General features: G+C 41.2%; 1 protein-coding gene across 1 annotated transcript in view; it reads right to left on the reverse strand.

Moving 5' to 3' along the window:
* Positions 1–20,153, reverse strand: part of rspo2 (R-spondin 2) — a 68,524-nt gene extending 48,371 nt beyond the window's left edge. The window contains exons 1-3 of the mRNA XM_037677168.1: positions 19,969–20,153; positions 7,311–7,454; positions 6,863–7,051 (exon numbers count right to left, since the gene is read on the reverse strand). Coding sequence (XP_037533096.1) covers positions 6,863–7,051; positions 7,311–7,454; positions 19,969–20,050 — 415 coding nt within the window. The 5' untranslated portion in view covers positions 20,051–20,153. The remainder of the gene's footprint in view (positions 1–6,862; positions 7,052–7,310; positions 7,455–19,968) is intronic.
* Positions 20,154–20,692: the final 539 nt, after the last annotated feature.

Consider the following 20,692-nt stretch of genomic DNA (forward strand, 5'->3'; position numbering starts at 1 on the left):
ACAGGAGGGATTTTATTAAACCTCTCAAAAATTTATGACTGGATGTAGATCTACAATCAGTCTAATTGAAGATGACTGCTAGAACCAGCTGACATTAGAAAACATAATGGTTGTGATTCAGTCGATTTTGCATGTGCGAAGGTGTGGTATTAGCTGAGAGTCCTTTCAAACATACAGTCCAAGCACTACACATTCAGCAAGATCTTTGTGTAAAACATATTAACTGTTGGAGTCAACTCTGTCTGTCTGTTAGCAAAATGTTCCATGAACCACAGAGTCCATCCCAATGAAACTCTGAGAAAGTAATCACTGGATAAGCATCTACAACTCAAACCTTTTGAAGTTAACCCAGGTCAAGATGGCTGCAACAGCAAATCAGTTGTTGCCAACACAAAAAAATAGTTAACTCAGTTCATTTTACAGATACTGAGCTCAAATTCTGTACATTAACAATTCGTCAGCAGTTGGCATGCAGTCTTTCAAGAAATGCAGGTACTTTTAATAATTTAAGGAATGACACAGGTTGGCAAGGTGGGTGGTGATGGAAAGTTAACACTGCCCAGTTAGACACCAACCCAGGCCTTGTGCCCAAAGCTGGGCCGTCAGTGCTGGCTGAGGGAGGCTGAGTGCTTCTGAGGCCTTCCTACCAGCTACTGTGTCATCCCCTATGGAGCAGCCTTATTAAGTGAAGATTAGACCATGGCTCCATCCGTCACAATAGGTTCCAGCAAGGGGCACAAATATTCACTGTGACAGGGTGGTTGCCAATTAGTGCTCCCCTTCTGTCCTGGGAAAACACTTTCCACTCCACTCCCGCTGGTGGGAAGAACTGATCCGGATTGTCTGTGATATTAGCTGGGCCAGAGATCACCATTAATCACCACCTGCCATTCCATGGTGGCAGAAGTCAAGGCGGGATGTGTCATCCAAGCATTCTCATTCAGTTCACAAAAAGCACAGTTGAGACGTAAAAATGTTAAATCCAAAAACCAATTAGCTCAGGTTTGGAGTTCAGAGTTGGTGTCTCTTTTAGAGCTTTATGTACGATAGTTGCCGACAAAATGACAATGACCATGTGTTTTGGTTAGAGTCAGAAGTGCTTTCCCTGTTCAAGGAAAAGCACGAACAAACTACTTTGGAAGCTGTTCTGCTGACACAAGAAGAACACACTCCATCAATTAGAGTCATGTTGAAAGTGTGTGTCTGTTTTAGAAAAAAAAAAAACAGGCCTGTCGTTAGAAGCCTTCATCTGACAAAAGGAAATCCAGAAATGTGTTTGAGTGTCAAATTTCCGAGCCAAACACAGGCCACCCTCAGATGTGATCATGCTGTGTGTAATTAAAATGCTCAGAAGAGAGTGGCATCTTTCGCCAGAGCCTAAAACCTTGGCGAAGTTAGAATAAACAGAAACATTGCGCACCACATGTTCAAACGCATGCAGGGGCATTAACTGTGGGCTCATGTGCAAGGACTGCCAGAGACAGGAGCTGTTCAGTGTTGTGAGCGGCGTGCACCACAGGCCCAGGAGTTCTGCTTCCTCCAGAGCAAAGTTGAAGCAATCGCTACCGCTTTGTGCATTGTTTTCCAAGAACAGAAACAGGAGCAGATGATGTGGATGTAGTAGGGACTGAGAGGTCCTCCGTATGCTGCAGAACCAGACACAACCATACAGAAGTTCCAACCAGCCAGCCAAATCCTGCTTGGGTCCAGTTTGTGTTGATTACGGTGCCCTGCACCAGACTGTAGGTATGTACACAAACTGCCCACTTCCCTGTAATATCAAATGACTTTAACTACAGGCAAAGTCTTTGCAGGTCTTTAGATGTCACATTACAGAGGAGTGATGATGTGATGCGCTAAGTCGAGGTGGGTTTTCTGATTTTTATGGTCCGGCTGCAGAACGTGCAGCAGAACTCTTAAAGTTTCAAATTGATAGTGGTGGGATTGGAGCGGGCAGCTGGAGTAAAAGTAGTTATCACTGTTACAGTACAAACACAAACTGCACAGATAAGTTATGAGAAAGAGAATCAGAGCTGGCTCGATGCTCGCCGTCGGATGAGCGATGAGATGGACGGCTTGGCCTCGGTCGAGCGCTACAGCAGCAGGAGTTTCTCTGGTTACACACGAGGGATCGATACTTCCACAAAGGTCTGCTAGTTCTCTCAAGCACAGGCACATGAAGTGATCTAATGACCGACATAATGACTAGATGTTTCTTCTCTTGTATCCTTCTCCCTCTTTCCTCTCTTTCTCTCTCTCTCTCTCTCTTTCCATGAGGTCAGCATAGTTATGAGTGTCTTTGTGGCTTCAGCAATACATTCATAGAAGGATTTAAAAAATTGGCCTTCTCTTCTCTGGAAAGCTGGGTCTTCAGTGTGTTTGGGTTATCAGTTCCAAAATTTGCTAAGCTATAAATTTTTACTGTTTCGTAACTTCATGCTGTAAAACCTCTGTTCATCTGTTGGTGGAGGGGAATGCAACATAAAAACATCATGTTTCCAGTGCTAGAGGTGGTATTTCATGGGTCTGCAACTGTTGGCGGCTTGTTAGCAGGCGGCATTTGTGAGGGAATTCAGAATCTGAATAAACTTTATTATCATTGCACCGAGATACAACAAGAACATGTACGTACAGTCGTCTGAAAGATGGACGTAGTGCACAATTGTTTTGTTCACATTTGTTGCTTGGATTTTGAACTTGTCTTTCTATGTCTTTTAATAGTCAGAGTTGTTGTTAGCGTCTTGAACCATTCTTAATTTACTTTCTGTAAATTCTGGTGGTGGCTTTACTTTGACACCAGCACTGGAATTCTCCTTATGGCAGAAAACATCTGGGCTACAACCCCAGATTCCCAGATCTAAAAACCACACCACTGATTAAAACAAAAAGCCTTTAACCACGGTCTAAATTTGGTTATCTTCAATTCAGAAGTGTCTTCATTTCAACATTAAATCATGAAAAGTGGGGGCAACTGCCAAGGTGGATAAAGGATTTCCCATTTGTCAGTGAATACCTCATTATTAGAAGCCAAATATTTAAAAAAATTACAATCCAAAAGATTGTTGAAGCTTTTTTGCCTAAAGCTAGCATTTTAAAGCTCAGTGAAAACACAGAGAAGTAGATCTACAGCTAGTCTGTGATAAATCTTTAAAATTGAAGGTAATTTGTGATCAAGAAATCACCATATTAACTTGACATTTAAATATTTTTTGTACTTATATTCCTCACAAAATAAAGGGGTGTAGCAGAGTTAATGTCCTCACTTTGCCCCCAAAAATCTACTTTAAAAATTGTTTAAATGACAAATAATAAGATAGCTTTGGTTCTGTGATATGTTGTTTTTGCCTTAGACTATTCACAAAGAAATATAAAAACTTGAAAATTTGCATCAGTACTTGGAAAAAAAATGTGTTTTCTTCAATGCTGACTGTGGCCTCCTCTTGCATCTAAAACTAATTATGTCACAAGCAGAGCAACAGATGTGTCGTGTCTGCTTCGACCCGTCTGAAACTGTTAGATCTGTGTTTTACTGGACTCCCAAATCCCATTTCAACAATTGCATTAGAAATATTTAACATTTTAGTTTATTGAACACATATTTTGATATCACTGAAGTATCATTGTGGGCACAAGAGAAAGTGAATAAGTCACAGATACTGTAAGTGAGAGGACAGAGAAAAAAGGTTGGCCCAAACTTGTCACACACATCTTTTTACAAACCAGTGAATTTGATGACAGGGGTGGCTGGGAAATCTCTGTAGGGAATCCCTTGAAGGCATCAATATTAAACAGCCGGGTGCTGCAGTGTTATCTCTCTCTACATTTATACTTTCCTTCCTTTAACCCATGAGACAAAGAGGGAAGCATCCAGTCTATCAGTGCTGGTGTTGCTAGAGCAGCTAATAATAAAATCTCTTTATTGGTTCTAACCTGTTCAGAGCAGCGCTCTCAAGGAGATGATGCAACTACCAAGAACTCAGGCAGGCCAGGTTATTATCTAATTTGGAAAACGTGGACATCAGTTAAAGAACTGCAGTGCTTATCATCTTCTTCTTTAGGTTTTTCTCTCTTCAGGGTCTCCACAGTGAGTCATCCTCCTCCATCTCACTCTGTCCTCTGCATCCTCTGTCTTCACTCCAACTACATCCATGTCCTCTCTAACTGCATCCATATATCTCCTCTTTGTCTTTTTTCTGGCAGCTGCATTTCTAACATCCTTCTACCAATATACTAACTGTCCCTCCTCTGGACATGTCCAAACCATCTCAGTCTGGCCTCTCTAACTTTATCTCCCAGTTGTTCAACCTGTGTTGTACCTCTGATGATCTCATTCTTGATCTTATCCAGCCTTGTCCCTCCTAAGGAGAACTTCAACATCTTCATTTCTGCTACTTCCAGTTCTGTCTCCTGTCTTTTTGTCCATGTCTCTGTCTCCAATCCATACAACAGAGCTGGTCCCACCACTGTCTTGTAAACTATTCCTTTCACCTTTGCTGACACCTTTTTGTCACAAATCACTCCTGAAACTTTTCTCCATCCACTCCATCCTGCCAGGACTCTTCACCTCTCTATTACACTCCCCATTTTCCTGGACATTGAACCCCAATTACTTGAAGTCATGCGCCTTTGTGACCTCTGCTCCTTGTAACCTCACTGTTACACCTTCTCCCTCTCATTCACACACATGTACCCTGTCTTACTACGGCTGACTTTCATTCCTCTTCTTTCAAGTGCATACCTCCACCTCTCCAAGTTCTCTTCCACCTGTTCTCTGTTCTCACCACAGATCGCAATGTCATCTGCAAACATCCTCAACTACATTTAAATTAGCCTGACAAGTGAATGGAAAAACTGCATTTGACAATGTGTAGTTTTTTTTTTTTCTCAATACATTCTATCGTATGTTTCATCACAATCTTCAACAAAGACAAAGAGTGCGCTTTATCAGGACTTGGCTGGCAGAAAACACCAAATGAATCCATGCAGAGTCACAGATATGTAGTGTGTACACTGATGTACAACCTGCACTGAACACATCAGACAGTTTGTTTCCAGCCATTATATCTGCTGTGAAAATGACTCTCTATTTGACATCATCTGGATGCTACATTTGCCACTTTAGTATTTTGTTTAAAGAACTAAATTTTTGCTAATGCAAAATTATTAGAAAAATATTGACCTAAATCCTTGGAACAGTTAAGATGCTGGTGCAATGTCTAGTCATTTGAAATTGTATTATTTACCTGCTATGATTTATTACTCATTTACTTTCAGTTAGTTGTGGAGGCCTTTCCTCCTTTTAGTTCATTATCACTCACAGCGTTTATTTTATCGTGGAAGTCCTCTGACTTCCACGTGACACTCGTGCACCGAGGGCGTGTTTTTCCTCCTTTTCAGCTGCATTGTATCACTTTTTTCTTTCTGTTTATTTAAACTGTGGAGTGTTGCCTTCCGCTTGCTTTTGCCAAGTGGGGATTTTCACTAGCAATGAGGAATTAACAACACATGCCCAAGTATGAAATTGGCCTTTCTTAAACGGGCCACCACAGCACTTCACGGGCCCAGAGAGTGCTAAGATGCATATTTAACCCTTGGTTTGTAGCCACCAGAGATGAAACTGAATTGCTGGAACAGAAGCTGTACTGAGAAGTTTACTAGACCTACATCGCCAGGGAAAAGTGGTTTTAAGTAAGATAAGTGCTGGAAATCTGCTGATGGTTTCTAAAGAAATGAGGAAAAATTCTTAAGCACCATATATTATTTTTAACTTTATTCATCATCACATTTGTGCCTGTGATGATGGCATTTGTGCCTAACAATAACTTTTTTAATTAAAGAGGGTCATAATGTTTCTAAAAATAAAAAATAAAAAATAAAACGACTAAGCAGCAATATCAGTCATGCAAAAGCCCCTGATGGGGAGAAATTTCCTGACAAACAAGACGGGGCATTAAGTACTAAATGTGCCATGGAATCACAGTTTCCAACCCACTCAGCAGTGACTGCCCTGCTAGTGCTGAAATCTGAGAAACTGTCGGGATTTATTTCAAGTTTATTTACTCTTTCACCATTTCTCTAAGTGACCCTCATTCAGCTCTCCAAGCCAAAAATTGAGAAAACCTCCTAAAGTTAGAATGTGTTCTTGTTTTTGTTAAACCGTGTATTTTTATTTATTTATTTTTACATACAGACTGATATCTGTCACTGTAATTGCTTTCTTATTTAGTGAAATAAATATTTACACTTGGCTTATTATAATCCAAAGTTTATGAGACGTTAACGTACATGAAGGACAAAAGACATTTAGTTTTAAAGCACTGCTAACTGAGGCCCTCATAAAAAATGATGTGTTTGGACCATCTTTTTGGAGAAAAAAATACATTTTCTTTAGCTGTATTTGCACTCACAGAAATTCCATTGACTTTTCATTTAATGGCCTGACATACAAGCTCTGTGAGCCACAAAAATCTCTCAAGCTGACAGGAGGAAACAGAGACGGCCATTGAGGAAACCTGCAGTTTGTACCTTGAAGAATTCCACAGACGAGATGAAGGGAAGTGGAAGAGAGGGGTGGGAAATATACCTCTGGAAAAAAAAAAGCTGACTAGAACAAGGCCAGCTTAGAAAAACAGTAATATTTCATGCGAGGACGCACGACTGCGAACCTCAGCATCACAGATGGTAAAAACACAAAGGCGCAGTGTGAGGAGCAAGGGTTACACAGCACAGGTGAAGCTCTGCAAGAACTTCTCTGCTGGCATGTTTTCTTTAACGTGCACCACAATGGAGACAACTTTAAATTAAATATGGAAGGATCCACGATAGAGAATTTTAAATGCACACTTCATCAAAATTAACTAACCTCTCCTGCAGTGTCTCATGGCCATTTTACACATCCTGGACTCAGCGATGGTTGGACAGGGTATTGTGTCCTTGGGTGGTTTCTTTACAATGTGCCGTGTTCGGGTCTCCAGACCCCACTTATAGCCACAGGTTTTGTTTCTTCTGGCGCAGGCTCCCCATTCACTCCACTGACCCACCTCACAGCCCTCTGCACGGGGACACAGAGACATGGATGTGAAATGAAACCACAAAATTGTGAAATCACAAAACTTTTAGAGGAAACTAAGACTTCAGTTCAAGCTGGTTGAAGCTTTACTGGGATGATCTTGTTATGAGTGGTCCTGCCTGTATATAAACCCAAATGGGGCAGGCCAACTAAGGGTGTATAACTATTTACAGGTAAAAAGGTATGAAAGAAAGAAAACAAAATTGTTTTGTTGCATTGCATGTTTTGTTGTTTTACCTACCTCCACACTCCATGGTGTCCTCCAGTGGGGCAAAGCCCTCAGGGCACTTATCAAAGCAGCGCCCTTTGTGTAGGTAGAAACCCGACTTGCACTTGGTGCAGAAGTCTTTGCTAAAGCAGGACTCGCAGTTCTCTATCCTGCACCCTAGAGGATGAAAGAGAGAAAGGAAGAAGTCATTGGGGTCTGAGAGAGCCTCTCATCTGGAGTTGATCGAACACTAAAGAGTTTGGAAATGGGACTGTTCAAGGAATTATGGTGTCCTTCCCTCAAAAGGAAAGAAAAAATAGACAATAGTCTGTGAATCGTCTCTTTTGGTGGCTCAGGTTTATATCAGAGAACTTGTTCTGCCTGTCTTTTTTTTCTGTCACTATTCAAAGTAAAGCACAAGTGTGAAAACAGAACACAACAGCAGAGATGGTGAGGAATCAAATGATGCTGACCTCTTTCAGCAGGTTCATCCAAAAATGTGGATGCAAACACACAAGCTCACATGTTTTCAACTGTGGAGTGCCGCAAAAGGAAGAATAGAGTTCGTAGCGCTATCTTATCACTCCACATTGCTCCAGTCTGTGCCTTTTTCCATAACCAAAAGCTTTCTGGAAAGTCAGGCTTTCATTAAACTGTAAGTGATGGTTCATGAGAACTAAGCTGCTCTGTTGTTTGGCTTCAGCTCTGAATAGGGAAGGTGGGTTTGTAACTGGAAGGCAGGACAGAGGCGACAACATCTTGCTAAATGAATCCAGAACGGTTTACTCAGCAAACACAACATTGCACTTATCCTCACACGCCACACCCTGCTGCGGCAGCATGTCACCCAGCAGCACGCTTACAAAGAAAGGCACGGTAATGTGTCATCAAGCTCTCTGCAAATAGCACGTCAAGCAAAGCTAAATTACAACAACCACACCAACAGGGCGACACACGGGCCCACATGATTAGAAGGAGCCTCCCACAGCTATCTAATTTATGTTGCTTCTCAGAATTTCTATGTGGCCCTGTTGCCCAATAACCTACGTCTCTGTAACCTGCAGCTCCTGTCTTTCACCACTGTCAGGGGGGCTTCCCCAGGTAGGATGTCATCTGCTCTTCTGACTGTACCACGCATGGACATGCAACCGCTCATTAGCATGTACACATCTCTGAGCCCGTTGTCTGAAATACTGTGATTTTCCACATGTGAGAGCGACAAAGGCTGAGGGCTGCTCTTTTATCTGTGACCCTTGCAGGGCCTGGGGAAGGGAAGGTTCTCACAATCACACCCCTTAATTACACCATCTCCAGCTAACCATCAGGCCTCCTCTTCGACATTCCTGCAAAACGAGGGGGTCCCTCCCCGCTTTACTTTGAACCCTAAAGTATGGCCTCTGCCCACTCACTCTGGTCTCACGCTTTCCCGACCAGTCTAAACAAACCATGAACACACACGTAAGCACAAACACACACACACACACCAATAAGACGTGGTTGGAGATAGAGCCACTCTACAATAAAGCTGCACACTGTAAAAACTTGCTAAACTGGATATAAATCACTGACCTCCTTTGCCAATTTCATGTCTTTTAGCATAATTTATGCGTATATATGTATATATATATATATATATATATATATATATATATAAATATAAAATCAAATAAATTATGTTGATTTTAGTTCATGTTAGTTGTCAGAATCATTCCATCCTTTCCAATGCTGTCTGTCTGAATCATCCATCCATTCATTATCTTTTACCCGCTTCTTCCATTTTGGGTCACAAGGGTCGCTGGTGCCCATGTACAGCAATCACTGTGCGAGGGGCGAAGGACACCCTGGACAGGTCTCCAGTCCATCACAGGGACACATAGAGACAAACGAGACAAACAACCATTCACTCTCTCATTCACACCTAGGGATAATTTAGAGTTACCAATCTGTCTAACATGCATGTTTTTGGTCTGTGGGAGGAAACTGGAGTACCCGGAGAAAACCAATGCATGCATGGAGAGAACATGCAAACTCCACCCAGAAAGGCCCCCCAGACTGGGATTTGAACAGGCAACCTTCTCACTGAGAGGCAGCAGCTCTACCAGTTGCGTCACCGTGCTGCCTGTCGGAATCAAACAATCAGTAATTCTTGGATTTAATATAAAACAAATTCAACATGGGAAGTAAGTAGTAAATCACAAAGCTTACTGAAAAGCACAATGTGTTCTTTCATAAGTCACACTTACCAGACCTGTCATCACCTGAGAGACGTTTAGCTCACAAACAAAAAAGGAAAGAAAAAAAATTGGATACTGAGAACATCTGGCAGCACTCTCCAGCTCCAAGGTTGTTGTGCAGTTCCTAATATTGACTGTAAATATCACAACAGCTGTATGAAATATTGTACTGTTGCAGCAGCTGCAGTGCTCGAGAATTTATTTGTACAAGTGTCACTCTTGGTTTGAGTTTTTGATGCTGTCAGGCTTTGTAAAAAAAGTTCATTTAAATTGCCACAGTGAGAGGGATGGGTGGTTGACTCAAGTGAGAGTCCATGGGTAGCAGAATGCAGCCAGGGAATGTTGTTGTCAGAGGTCATCAGAGTGAGGTGGGTAGATAGGGATAACCATGACAGACACTGATCCCTCCCAGTCCTGCTGTCAGCTAAAATACTATCTGGGACACCAAAGAAGCTCCTATACAAACCACATCAGCTGTGAGGCAGCAGTGCCAAGAACAGATACGGAGGAGCAGGTTCATTACCCCTGTGGGATTAACCTCAAGACCGCCTTTAAAGTCTTCATCTAGGTGCCACGAGAAGACTAATGAGAAATAACGAGATCATTGGATGCCAGCACTGATCCAGTGTTCCTGGGACTGAAACTTTTTATCATCCTTTATCTCTCAGCCTAGTTATGGCCATGAGTTATTACATTATGAATACTACAGGAAAAAGCCATACGCCTTATGAGACAAACCGTAAAAGATGATAAAAAAGCTGAGCATGCTCATTTTGAAGAGATGCCGTCAGTTCTGCCAGTTTGCCACATATAATTGTTACGCCTCTTAAAAAAACAGTTTGATTTTGCCCTTGAGCTTGAATGTAAAGTGAATGTGAAGTTGAGAGACGAGTCATTAAGTGCCACTTGTGAACCAATAGCGCATGCTTGGCAGAAGCTGGTCCCTCAGCTGTGGTCTGGATGGGGAACTTGCTGATTTTATCGCTGATGCTCAAAGCCTCAGTCAACTGCTGCTCCTTCACGGTCTGACAGTGCAACGTGGTGTCATGAATGTTCTGCGTGTTAAGTAAAACTGCTAGATTATTAATGAATCTTCACAGAAATATGTCAGACCTGTCTTCATCAACACAAGTTTACCTGTCAGTGTGTTAGACAAGGAGTGCTCACACCACAAAAAAACTCCTGGCACATCAAAGGTGGAAAACAGCCTCTATTTTTCCATCTTTTGCCTCCAACCCAAGTCAAACAGCTCTGTCCTGCTCTGGGCCCCATGTTTGGCTGACACAAAAGCTTTGGCTTGCTCGCTGCCACCGAGCCATGTCATGTGGGACTGAGGATGGCAGGAGTTCATGGCAAAGGTTACAGCTGCCATGTTCTTCCAAACTCTCTCCGTGGTGTTTTTTCCACATGAGTGCTCTTCTGCTTGCTAGTATAGAGATACGCAGAGCAAAGATGGTGTTCCTGTCAGTCAGCGGTTTTCCCATGAGACTGAAGATGACAGCTGTATCAGCCATCTTTCTGTCTTTTTCACCCATGGTAACACATTCCTTGATATATCCAGCTTTGGTTGTCAATATGCTCAGCCAACTTTAACAGTCACTCAACAGTTCAACAGTTCAAGCCTATGAGTGGTCAAGCATGGACAGTCCTTCCCATCCCACTATACTTTGGACAATGACACATTTTTGTAAGAAAAGACCCAGTTCAGCACTCTCAGGCTATTGACATCAAAGAGAAGGGCTTGGCTTGGTGAATTCATGGTACTGACTGGTAAGTTTAGACATTTGCTTAGCAGAACAGTGATAATTAGATGTCCCTCAGTCAAGCTTAAATGGGTCTTTTTGTTGGCTTGACTGGAATGGAAAATATTCACCAGTTTAACTTTAGCGCAAGAAAGGAAGTGCATACATCAGAGAGCGAACTAAAAGAGTAAGACCTGCCAGGACAGCTGTCTGAGACTTGCTAAACCTACTTCATGACATTACTTTTACACACTCTTCCTGCAAATTTATTTGGAGACACTGACCTGTAGCTTAAATCCATTCCAATTCAATAAAAAAAAAAAATCCCAAATGTTAAAGCGGGGCTATTCAACTGGTGGCCTGGGAGCCAAATCAGGCCCACAGGTGAACTCAGTTTGGCCCACCAGTGCAGAAAGAAAAGCTTTGCAGAGAGTGGTGAAGGCTGCACAGAAGACTGTTGGAGTCTGCCTCGCCACCATGACAGACATCTACACCTCCAGATGCAGGAAGAGAGCCACCTGCGTCATGAAGGACCCCACTCACCCAGCACACACACTTTTTGTCCCGCTCCCCTCAGGAAGGAGGTTGAGGAGCATTAAGTGTAGAACCACTAGACTGAGGAACAGCTTCTACCCTGAGGCTGTTAGACTCATGAATCTCTAACTAGAATAATCACTGTGAAAAAAAATACATCATGCTGCTACTGATTTATTTTATGTTGCTGTGTTCATTCGTACTCATCTGCTCACACAGACTCATGTTCATGCTGCTGTTGTTTGGCGTATTGTTTCTGTACTACTAGTGCTTAGCATATTTTTAGTTAACATTTTTCTTAGTTCATACCTTAGATCTTATTTCTGTTTTTCTTTTACAATTATAATTTGTTGGATGTAACGGGGACCCTGTGTACACAATTTTGTTCCACCACATGTACCACATGTGGTGCGAATGACAAATAAAGAAACTCTGACTTTGACTATCTGACTCTGAATGGGTTCATTTTAAGTTAAAACTAGATTTTAAACAATAAAACAAACTTATTTAGTCACAATAACTGCTGGATGCCTGGCCCCTGAGCTCTTGGCTTTCAGTAACTGTGGCCCTGAGCAATTTAGTTGAATAGCCATGTGTTAGAGTTATTTATCTTGAAGATTCATTCACTGGTTTGAGACCTAATTTAAGGGGGAAGGCACAAACTAAAATAACAATAAACTTCCAAAAATACTTTTTCACTTTAAAATGATACTGAACGGACATTTTTTAAACCACTTTTGCCAGTTATTAGCAATTTGAGGCTGTAATCATAATGGTAGCTAAATGGCATCAAACAGGTAAGCTTTTAAACTTGCAGCAGGGAATAGGTTCTTGTCTAGAAAATGAGTATTTGTGTACATTATTTGGGTAGGAGCGGGGGGGGGGGGGGGTGTCTCTATATGAGATTTAGAATGCAGCCTTACTCTCATGCTGACCCTTTAAACATTTCACATCTTATAGAAGCAAGATTTGATCAGTTTTTACGCTCCAAATTCTTCCAGTCAGGAAACCCTGTTGTGATATCAAATGACAAAAATGCATTGGATTGATAATGTGTGCCAAAGTATAAGTATTGAGTTGTGATGAGGGCATTAACATGACCGCACAGCATATATGTACCGTTAGTTTTGGCAATAGACAAAGCTATTCATTGTATGGCATCACTACAAATCTTGCCTGCAGAACAGCAGGATGAAAAGCTCAGCCACTGGTATGGGGCCACATCTGGGCAGCTGATATAAACTCCTGGTTGTAACACCGGAGTTACTGATTATGATTTATATCAGGGGGCAGCACGGTGGCGCAACTGGTAGAGCTGCTGCCTCTCAGCGAGCAGGTCCTTGGTTCAAACCCCAGTCCAGGGACCTTTCTGGGTGGAGTTTGCATGTTCTCTCCGTGCATGCGTGGGTTTTCTCTGGGTGCTCCGGTTTCCTCCCACAGACCAAAAACATGCATGTTAGGCTGATTGGTAACTCTAAATTGTCCCTAGGTGTGAGTGAGAGCGTGAATGGTTATTTGTCTCTATGTGTCTCTGTGATGGACTTGCGACCCATCCAGGGTGTACCCCGCCCCTCGCACAGTGATTGCTGGACATGGGCACCAGCGACCCCCGTGACCCAAAATGGAATAAGCAGGTAAAGATGATGGATGGATGGATTTATATCAGTACACCAATTTACTGCTGAAAGGAGTTACAACAAAGCAGCGGGCAAGTACAGAGCTCCTGGAACATATGGTCATGTAGAAAGTTATGCAACAAAACTGCTAACAAACCAGCTCTGTATCTGTAATGGGACAAATATTGCAGTTTTACTATTGTGGAAGATGTACTTTTACTTAACTCCAAATGTTGTGTTTGTTCATTTCTCATGAGTGGAAGTTAAAACTCTGATCTTAGATTTAAAGTTGTGTCACCAATTGTTAATTTTCCTAAAGTCCTGACTATACAATGACACTATTTAAAACCATTGAGATGGAAAACTTGATCATAATGGGATAGTGCTGGACTTTTATGTAGTGCTGCAAATACTGTATTAGGTGGTGATGCTTATTTGCACATCTTGCCTTCAGTTACCTTGGATTTTCACTGAGCAGTACAGTGACTCAGTGTTGTCACTCATTTTTGACATGACTAGAATAGTTCGTGTCCCTAGCCACCATAAAAGGAGGCAAGCATGTGCGTGTGTTTACTTGTTTGTTTGTCTGTTAGCAAACTATATCATTATCCAGTGAACACATTTTAATGAAACCTTCAGAATGTAATTACTGCATTTTCAGCTACAACTGATTCAAAAGTATAAATAAAAAACTTTTGGAGTTAAACCAATTCAAGATGGCAGCCACAGTTAATTAAACTTGGTTAACTAACATAACAAGCAGCATTTCCAATTCCCGCCTTTCTCTCTGAAAGAAGGGACAAAAACAGCTACAAATCTTTTTTATTATAGATACTGAGTCTTCCTTAGATGGCATTAATCTGTCCTCCAGCTCTAATCTTAAAAATCTTGGTGTTATTTTTGATCAGGACATGTCTTTTATCCCCCACATTAAAAACGTTAGTAGAACCTCCTTCTTCCACCTGCGTAATATCACTAACATTAGAAACATCTTATCTAAAAATGATGCAGAAAAACTGGTCCATGCATTTGTCACGTCTAAACTGGACTATTGCAATGGTTTATTATCTGGATGTTCAAATACTTCTTTAAAACGTCTTCAGTTGATCCAAAATGCTGCTGCCAGAGTCTTAACTGGAGTTAGTGGGAAATAGTATATCTCTCCAACAAAGTTCATGCCCTCTCCAGTTTAACCTTCTCTCCATTGGCTCCCTGTCAAGTCCAGAATTGAATTCAAAATCTTACTTAACCTACAAAGCTCTCAACAACCTAGCTCCATCTTATATTACAGATCTTATTGGTCCATATTTTCCTAGCAGAGCACTTCGCTCTCAGACTGCAGGTTTTTCTTGTGGTTCCTAGAGTTTCCAAAAACAGAATGGGAGGAAGATCTTTCAGTTATCAGGCTCCTCTCTTGTGGAACCAACTTCCAGTTTCTGTCCGTGAGGCTGACACATTGTCCAGTTTAAAGACTTTCCTTTTTGATAAATCCTATAATTAGTTTTGGCTTGTTATGCTGCCTTAAACTTAGACTACTAAAGGACATATTGACCTCATTTCCTTAAATAATTTTCTAAAATTGATTAGTTTTCATTTGATACTATTTATATCTTAACATGTGATTCTTGCTCTGCCATTGTGTATCTGTTCCTCTCAAACCAGCCAGTTGAAGCAGATGGCCGCTTGTCCTGAGCTGGTTCTGCTAAAGGTTTCTTCCTCATGAGGGAGTTTTTCCTTTCCACTGTCTCCTTCATGCTTGTTCAAGACAAGAGTTCTGTGATGGAGTTAAATTCAAAGCAGCCTGCTCCTCAGATAAATAATGTTAAATTATTATTTTTATATATGGATGTTTCTGTTCAGTGCCCTGAGACGACTTCTGTTGTGACTTGGGTTGTAATAGTTAATAATCATCCACATAACATAATCTAAGCACACTTTAGAGCTTTGTTTAAATCTTTGAAATGCAAAGCACATTTTAGCACATTAGTTTAAATGCATTTAGATTTCAGAGACAAACAGGTTGCCTTTGATTTTATTCAATAGAGCTCCAAGATGTGTTGAGAAACATTTGTAAGCTCTGACGGGACATTTTGATTCTTTCAGAATATTGCCAGCAGTCACAGTAGATCATTTCTAATTCTACGTTTGTGAGTTGGCTCTAACAAGTAAGACAAAAAGGAGCTTCTCACTCAAGTTTCAGGCAGCCAGTGACTGAATGTAAAAGTTTCTATATCCGGGCAGTCCACACAAAAAAATAAAATAAAATAAACAAATTCTTGAATAAGATAAGATCACATAGACAAAGTCTGGTCTAATAATACGCAGCTGCTCCTTAAGTGATTTCAGAGAGGTGGTGTTTAAAGAGCTCATGACAACAGAGCCGTAACACCAAACTCCAGGGCCCTGTGGAAACCAAAAGCACCCGACAGCTCTCTCTGCCGCAGCGCAGACATCCTCACCGTCATTTGTTCAGCGCTTATTTGGGTCCTTGAGTACAAGATGTCTGTTCTAGCTCAAAAATGTCAACTTCTAAACCAAAGACACGTCAGTTTATGGAGAGCAGACATGAAGTGTTTGGGGAAAATTACACATGGAGCACAGCTGAGAGTGAGAGGCGAACAGAGAACTGGATTAGAGAGCAGTGACCGAGGCAGCAATCCCATCAAAGTGGGTTTTACTCTGAAATCTGATCCTATGTGACACTACAACATGTTGATCTTACAGCACTGAGTATATTGAGGGCTGCAGATTAACCTGCCACTTATCAGATCCTTTTAAATTCACAATTCAACCAAGAGAAAGATACAGTGGTTAGGATCGCAAATTTAAAGTAAGAAAATAAATCTTCATCATTTGTATTAGCAAAGAACAAGACGTCTTTATCTTCCAATTATCTTAGTTGATGAAACAGAATAACATGCCTTCAGAGACTTAGAGACTTTGGTTTTATTGTGACGAGACTTCAAAAGTTTGTAATCAAAGTCAAAGTTTCTTTATTTGTCATGTGCACAACATGTGGTACATGTGGTGGAACGAAATTGTGTACACAGGGTCCCCGTTACATCCAACAAAAGTATTAAAATGTAAAAGAAAAACAGTAACCGATTTTGACCAATTAAAATGAATACATTTTGTAACAAAGTAATTGAAGGAAGTGACTTGTGACTGTTATTAATCCATGAATGTGTACATTCTGTGAAAACAAGAAGTGAATAATGAAAAATCCCATCTCTGTTGAGCCTCTATAACTCTTAGTGATGACTTTTTATAATTCTTTATAAATCAAAGTCAAGACAAGTGAAGATCTGACCCATTCTGCTGGTTTCCTTGGATAAATAACTTTTACTAATTAGCATGCGTAGAGTTTGTGAATGTTTTGGTGCAGTTCCCTGTGATGACTGCGGTGATTCTTTCACCACATTCTGTGAAACGTAGCATATTTTCACAGAGGCATGTTGATTTGAGAAACACTTCTTTGATAAGTCTGGAAAAGGGTTAAAAAAACAAGCCATTGTTTGGCTGACTATTAACCAACTTTAACTTATCTCTCTAAACTCAGCGCTCTGTCTGATGCCATGGTTGATAAAAAGCCAAGTGTTGATACCTATTAGACAGAGCATCACTTCTAAGTGGATTGGACCATCCCTTTAATGAGTATATGATGTTTTATAAGTTTGTGAAGGGTCTGGAGAGTCCATGTTGCAGCTTCTAGTGGACTTCTTTGTGACAAAGACGAGACAAACTTCAGGCTGGCTTCAGTTTCTAAAAATCAGATGTCTAATGGTGCGTGCTGTGCATAAGTGTCAAAACAAAAGGGCTTACCATGTATAAATGAAGAAAGACTAATGCAAAATGTTTGGAACTTTGCAGAAACTTATTTTGCAGTGATTGACAAAGGAGGCCTATATTTGAGGGAGAACTTTAAATAAAGATGTTGTACTTGGCCCAGTAGACAATTCCCTCTAGTAGAAACAAAACACTATACGTTCCAGACTGATCTGAAAACTGTAAGGAATGAAAAAGGTGACATAACCAGATAGTTAACTCTCCACACTTCTTCTGAGCGTGTTTATGGAAGTTCTAGGTTTATTGTATGTTTAATGAAAAGTGAGAAGACACTGAGAATAATTTATTTTGTATTTGTCTGAAAAAATAAGACTCAAATGATTTAAGAATACCACACTGAAGTTTCAGTGACCTTCTAAACATTCTGCCCATACTGCATCAAATATTGCAACATGATGTGGTTAATGCTAAAGATACTCTATTACATTTGTTTTACTTGCTCATCATAGTCATAATGTATTTGAGTGTGACTGGATGAGCAGAGTGCTGCGCTCTGCAGCCGCTCCATGTTCAAATAATTCCTCCTTAAGGTTCAGACATTCTCCACTGGGATTCATTTTAGAGCGTCGGTCAGGAGTTTGGCTCAGAAAAGTCAAAAGCGTCAAGTTTCTCTCTGTTTTCGTATGAAACGCTCAGCCAACACCTCAGGCTCTGTGTAAAGGTTTTCGCCATCTTTCAGAGCGCAGTTAATGTCAGCACAAGGTTATGAGATCAGGGCGCTACACAAGGACGAGGAGAAAGATCCATTAATATGATTTGACTATTATTTTTTAATTAAAAGTGTTGAGAAGAATTTATTATTATTATTATTTATTATTATCATTATTATTATCAGTCGGGGTCTTGATCCCGAATGAGGAATTAATGAAGCGAAAAATTGGTAGACGGATAGGTGCTGCATCTGCAGTGAAGCGGGCGCTGTACCGGTCTGTTGTGGTGAAGAGAGAGCTGAGTCAAAAGGTGAAGCTCTCAATTCACCCGGTGATCTGCGTTCCCACCCTCATCTATGGTCATGAGCTTTGGGTTGTGACTGAAAGAGCAAGATCAAGGACACAGGTGGCCGAAATGGGTTTTCTCCACAGGGTGGCTGGGTTCTCCCTTAGAGATAGGGTGAGAAGCTCGATCATCCGGGAGGGACTCATTGCTTCTCCACGTCGAGAGGAGCCAGTTGAGGTGGCTCAGGCATCTGGTTAGGATGCCTCCTGGATGCCTCCCTGGGGAGGTGTTCCAGACACGTCCCACAGGGAGGAGACCCAGAGGAAGACCCAGGGCACGCTGGAGGGACTATGTTTCTCAGCTGACCTGGGAACGCCTTGGGATTCTCCTGGAGGAGCTAGACCAAGTGGCTGGGGAGAGGGAAGTCTGGGCCTCCCCACTTAGGATGGTACCCCCGCGACCCGACCCCGGATAAGCGGAAGAAAATGGATGGATGGATATTATTATTGTTGTTGTTATTATTATTTTTACAACCATCACAGTTAAAAGAAGTCAGATGCTGGAATTTAGACAAACAAGAGGAGCTTGAGTGAAAAAACCCATAAAGATTTATCCAAGAAACAATAAAAGGGGCACAGTGGCAGACTGCAGGTGAGGTGAAGACCAAGAGACAAAATGGACTGGGACTGATGAGGACTCTGGAGACAGGTGGCTTGATAATAATAAGGAACAGGTGAAAGTGGGCGTGGCTGGATGGGGGAGTATAAACTAACTGAGGGAAATTCTGGGGAACTGAACTGGTGGCGCAACGAAACTCATAAACAACAAAAACGCAAAAGACGACAAAAAAATGACAACAAGCAAACGTTGGTCTTTTTTAAGTTGGAAGCTAAAAAACGAAGGTTAAAACCTACATTTTAAAAAATGTGTCTAATTTATAAAAGCAGTGATCATTATCAAGTTCTGTTTAATGTTTTAATCTTTGAACCAATAATTTAAAAGCCTGGGATGCCTTGAAGGTCTGCACATGTCCACGCTTTTAATGTCAGATGTTTAAACTAGAATCATCTAACGTTGAGAAACTACTAAGTTAGAGCCGTTTTGGTTAATTCACAAAGTATGTGTTAGAGAAAACTCTCAGCTACTAGCTTAAAAGATTTTAGCTCAATGTCTGTAAAATTGACTGTTATAACCATTTCTGTGTTGGCTACGCTTGACTAGCTGTGGTAGACATCTTGAACTGGATTGACTCCCAAAGTTAATTGGAGATAGTTGAATATCCAATAACTTTCTAAATGTTTTATTAAAGTGAAGTGGTTCACGAGATATTCTGGTAACATCAGACTTGACTCCTATAGTTCATGGCAAATACTTCAACTCCCACAATGTCAAATGATTGACTGCTTCCTCTTGCATTTGAATTTCATGCCTTTAGACATACTCATGACCATAGGATGTTTTGTAATGCAGGTGGAAAAACAATTTTAGGAAGAAATTAGAAACAGCAGATTTGCCTAAGCTGTAGATCAATGTGAACACCCACGGGAGATGCTGCAAAGACAACACTTTGCAGCGAACATTAACCTGTGCGAACAGATGAGCCATTTAAATTGTGAGGTATGTGTGTCTGCGATGGATAACAGATAATAAATCATGTGCTGTGGGAAAATGGGAAGCTGAAGCTGTGTGTATGTGTGGCTGAAATGTTGGGGTAGAATGTGAGAGGGGGAAAATATGTGGACTATGAACAAGGATGGGTGAGTTTACAAGAGTACGATCTTACTGGAGCACATGTTGATTTCTGGGCTGCGCATGCCGTAGTATCCAGCTGGACAGTCGTGAAGACATTCTCCGTACTGCCTCATCCTTTCCCGCCGCAGAAATAGGAAGAGCTTGGGTTGGCAGTTTACACAACCGTTATCCCTGGAGCACACTGAGCAACCTTTACAGACAGGGTACGCTCCATAGCTTGCTGCAAGACAAACGCACAAAAGGTGAATTAGGTCTAAGACGAAATAAACGTTACACAGAGTAAAAATGGTTGATGGTGACATCATCTTTCTGCAAGATTGTTAAGCTTTTGTTGAAAGAATAAAATAGTAGTAAAACATGGATGCAGCAGTGTTTAAACGTGAGTTCAGTCCTGCACTCTTTGGTTGGTCAGCATCGTTGCCTTGCAGTAAGAAAATAACAGGTTTGCTTTCGGGCAGGAGCCTTTTTGCATGGAGCTTTCTTGTTCTCCCAGTGCATCTTTGGATTTTCTCCTGGTTCAAATTTAAAAAAAAAGTGCATTATGGGTTAAATAGTTGTCTACATCATCACTATGTGAATAAAAGTGTGAATGGTTGTCTGGCTTGTTTGTCTCTGTGTGGCCCTGTGATGGACAGACGATCAGTGGGCTACCCCTTACTTTCAACCAATGACTGCTGGGAAAATACACCAAATCAATGTGACCCAAAACAAGAACAAGTGGGTAAAGACAGTCGATTCCTAGAGCTCTGTTATGC

Source organism: Nematolebias whitei, chromosome 5, assembly GCF_014905685.2.
Source record: "Nematolebias whitei isolate Nwh7 chromosome 5, NemWhi1, whole genome shotgun sequence".
NCBI lineage: Eukaryota > Metazoa > Chordata > Actinopteri > Cyprinodontiformes > Rivulidae > Nematolebias > Nematolebias whitei.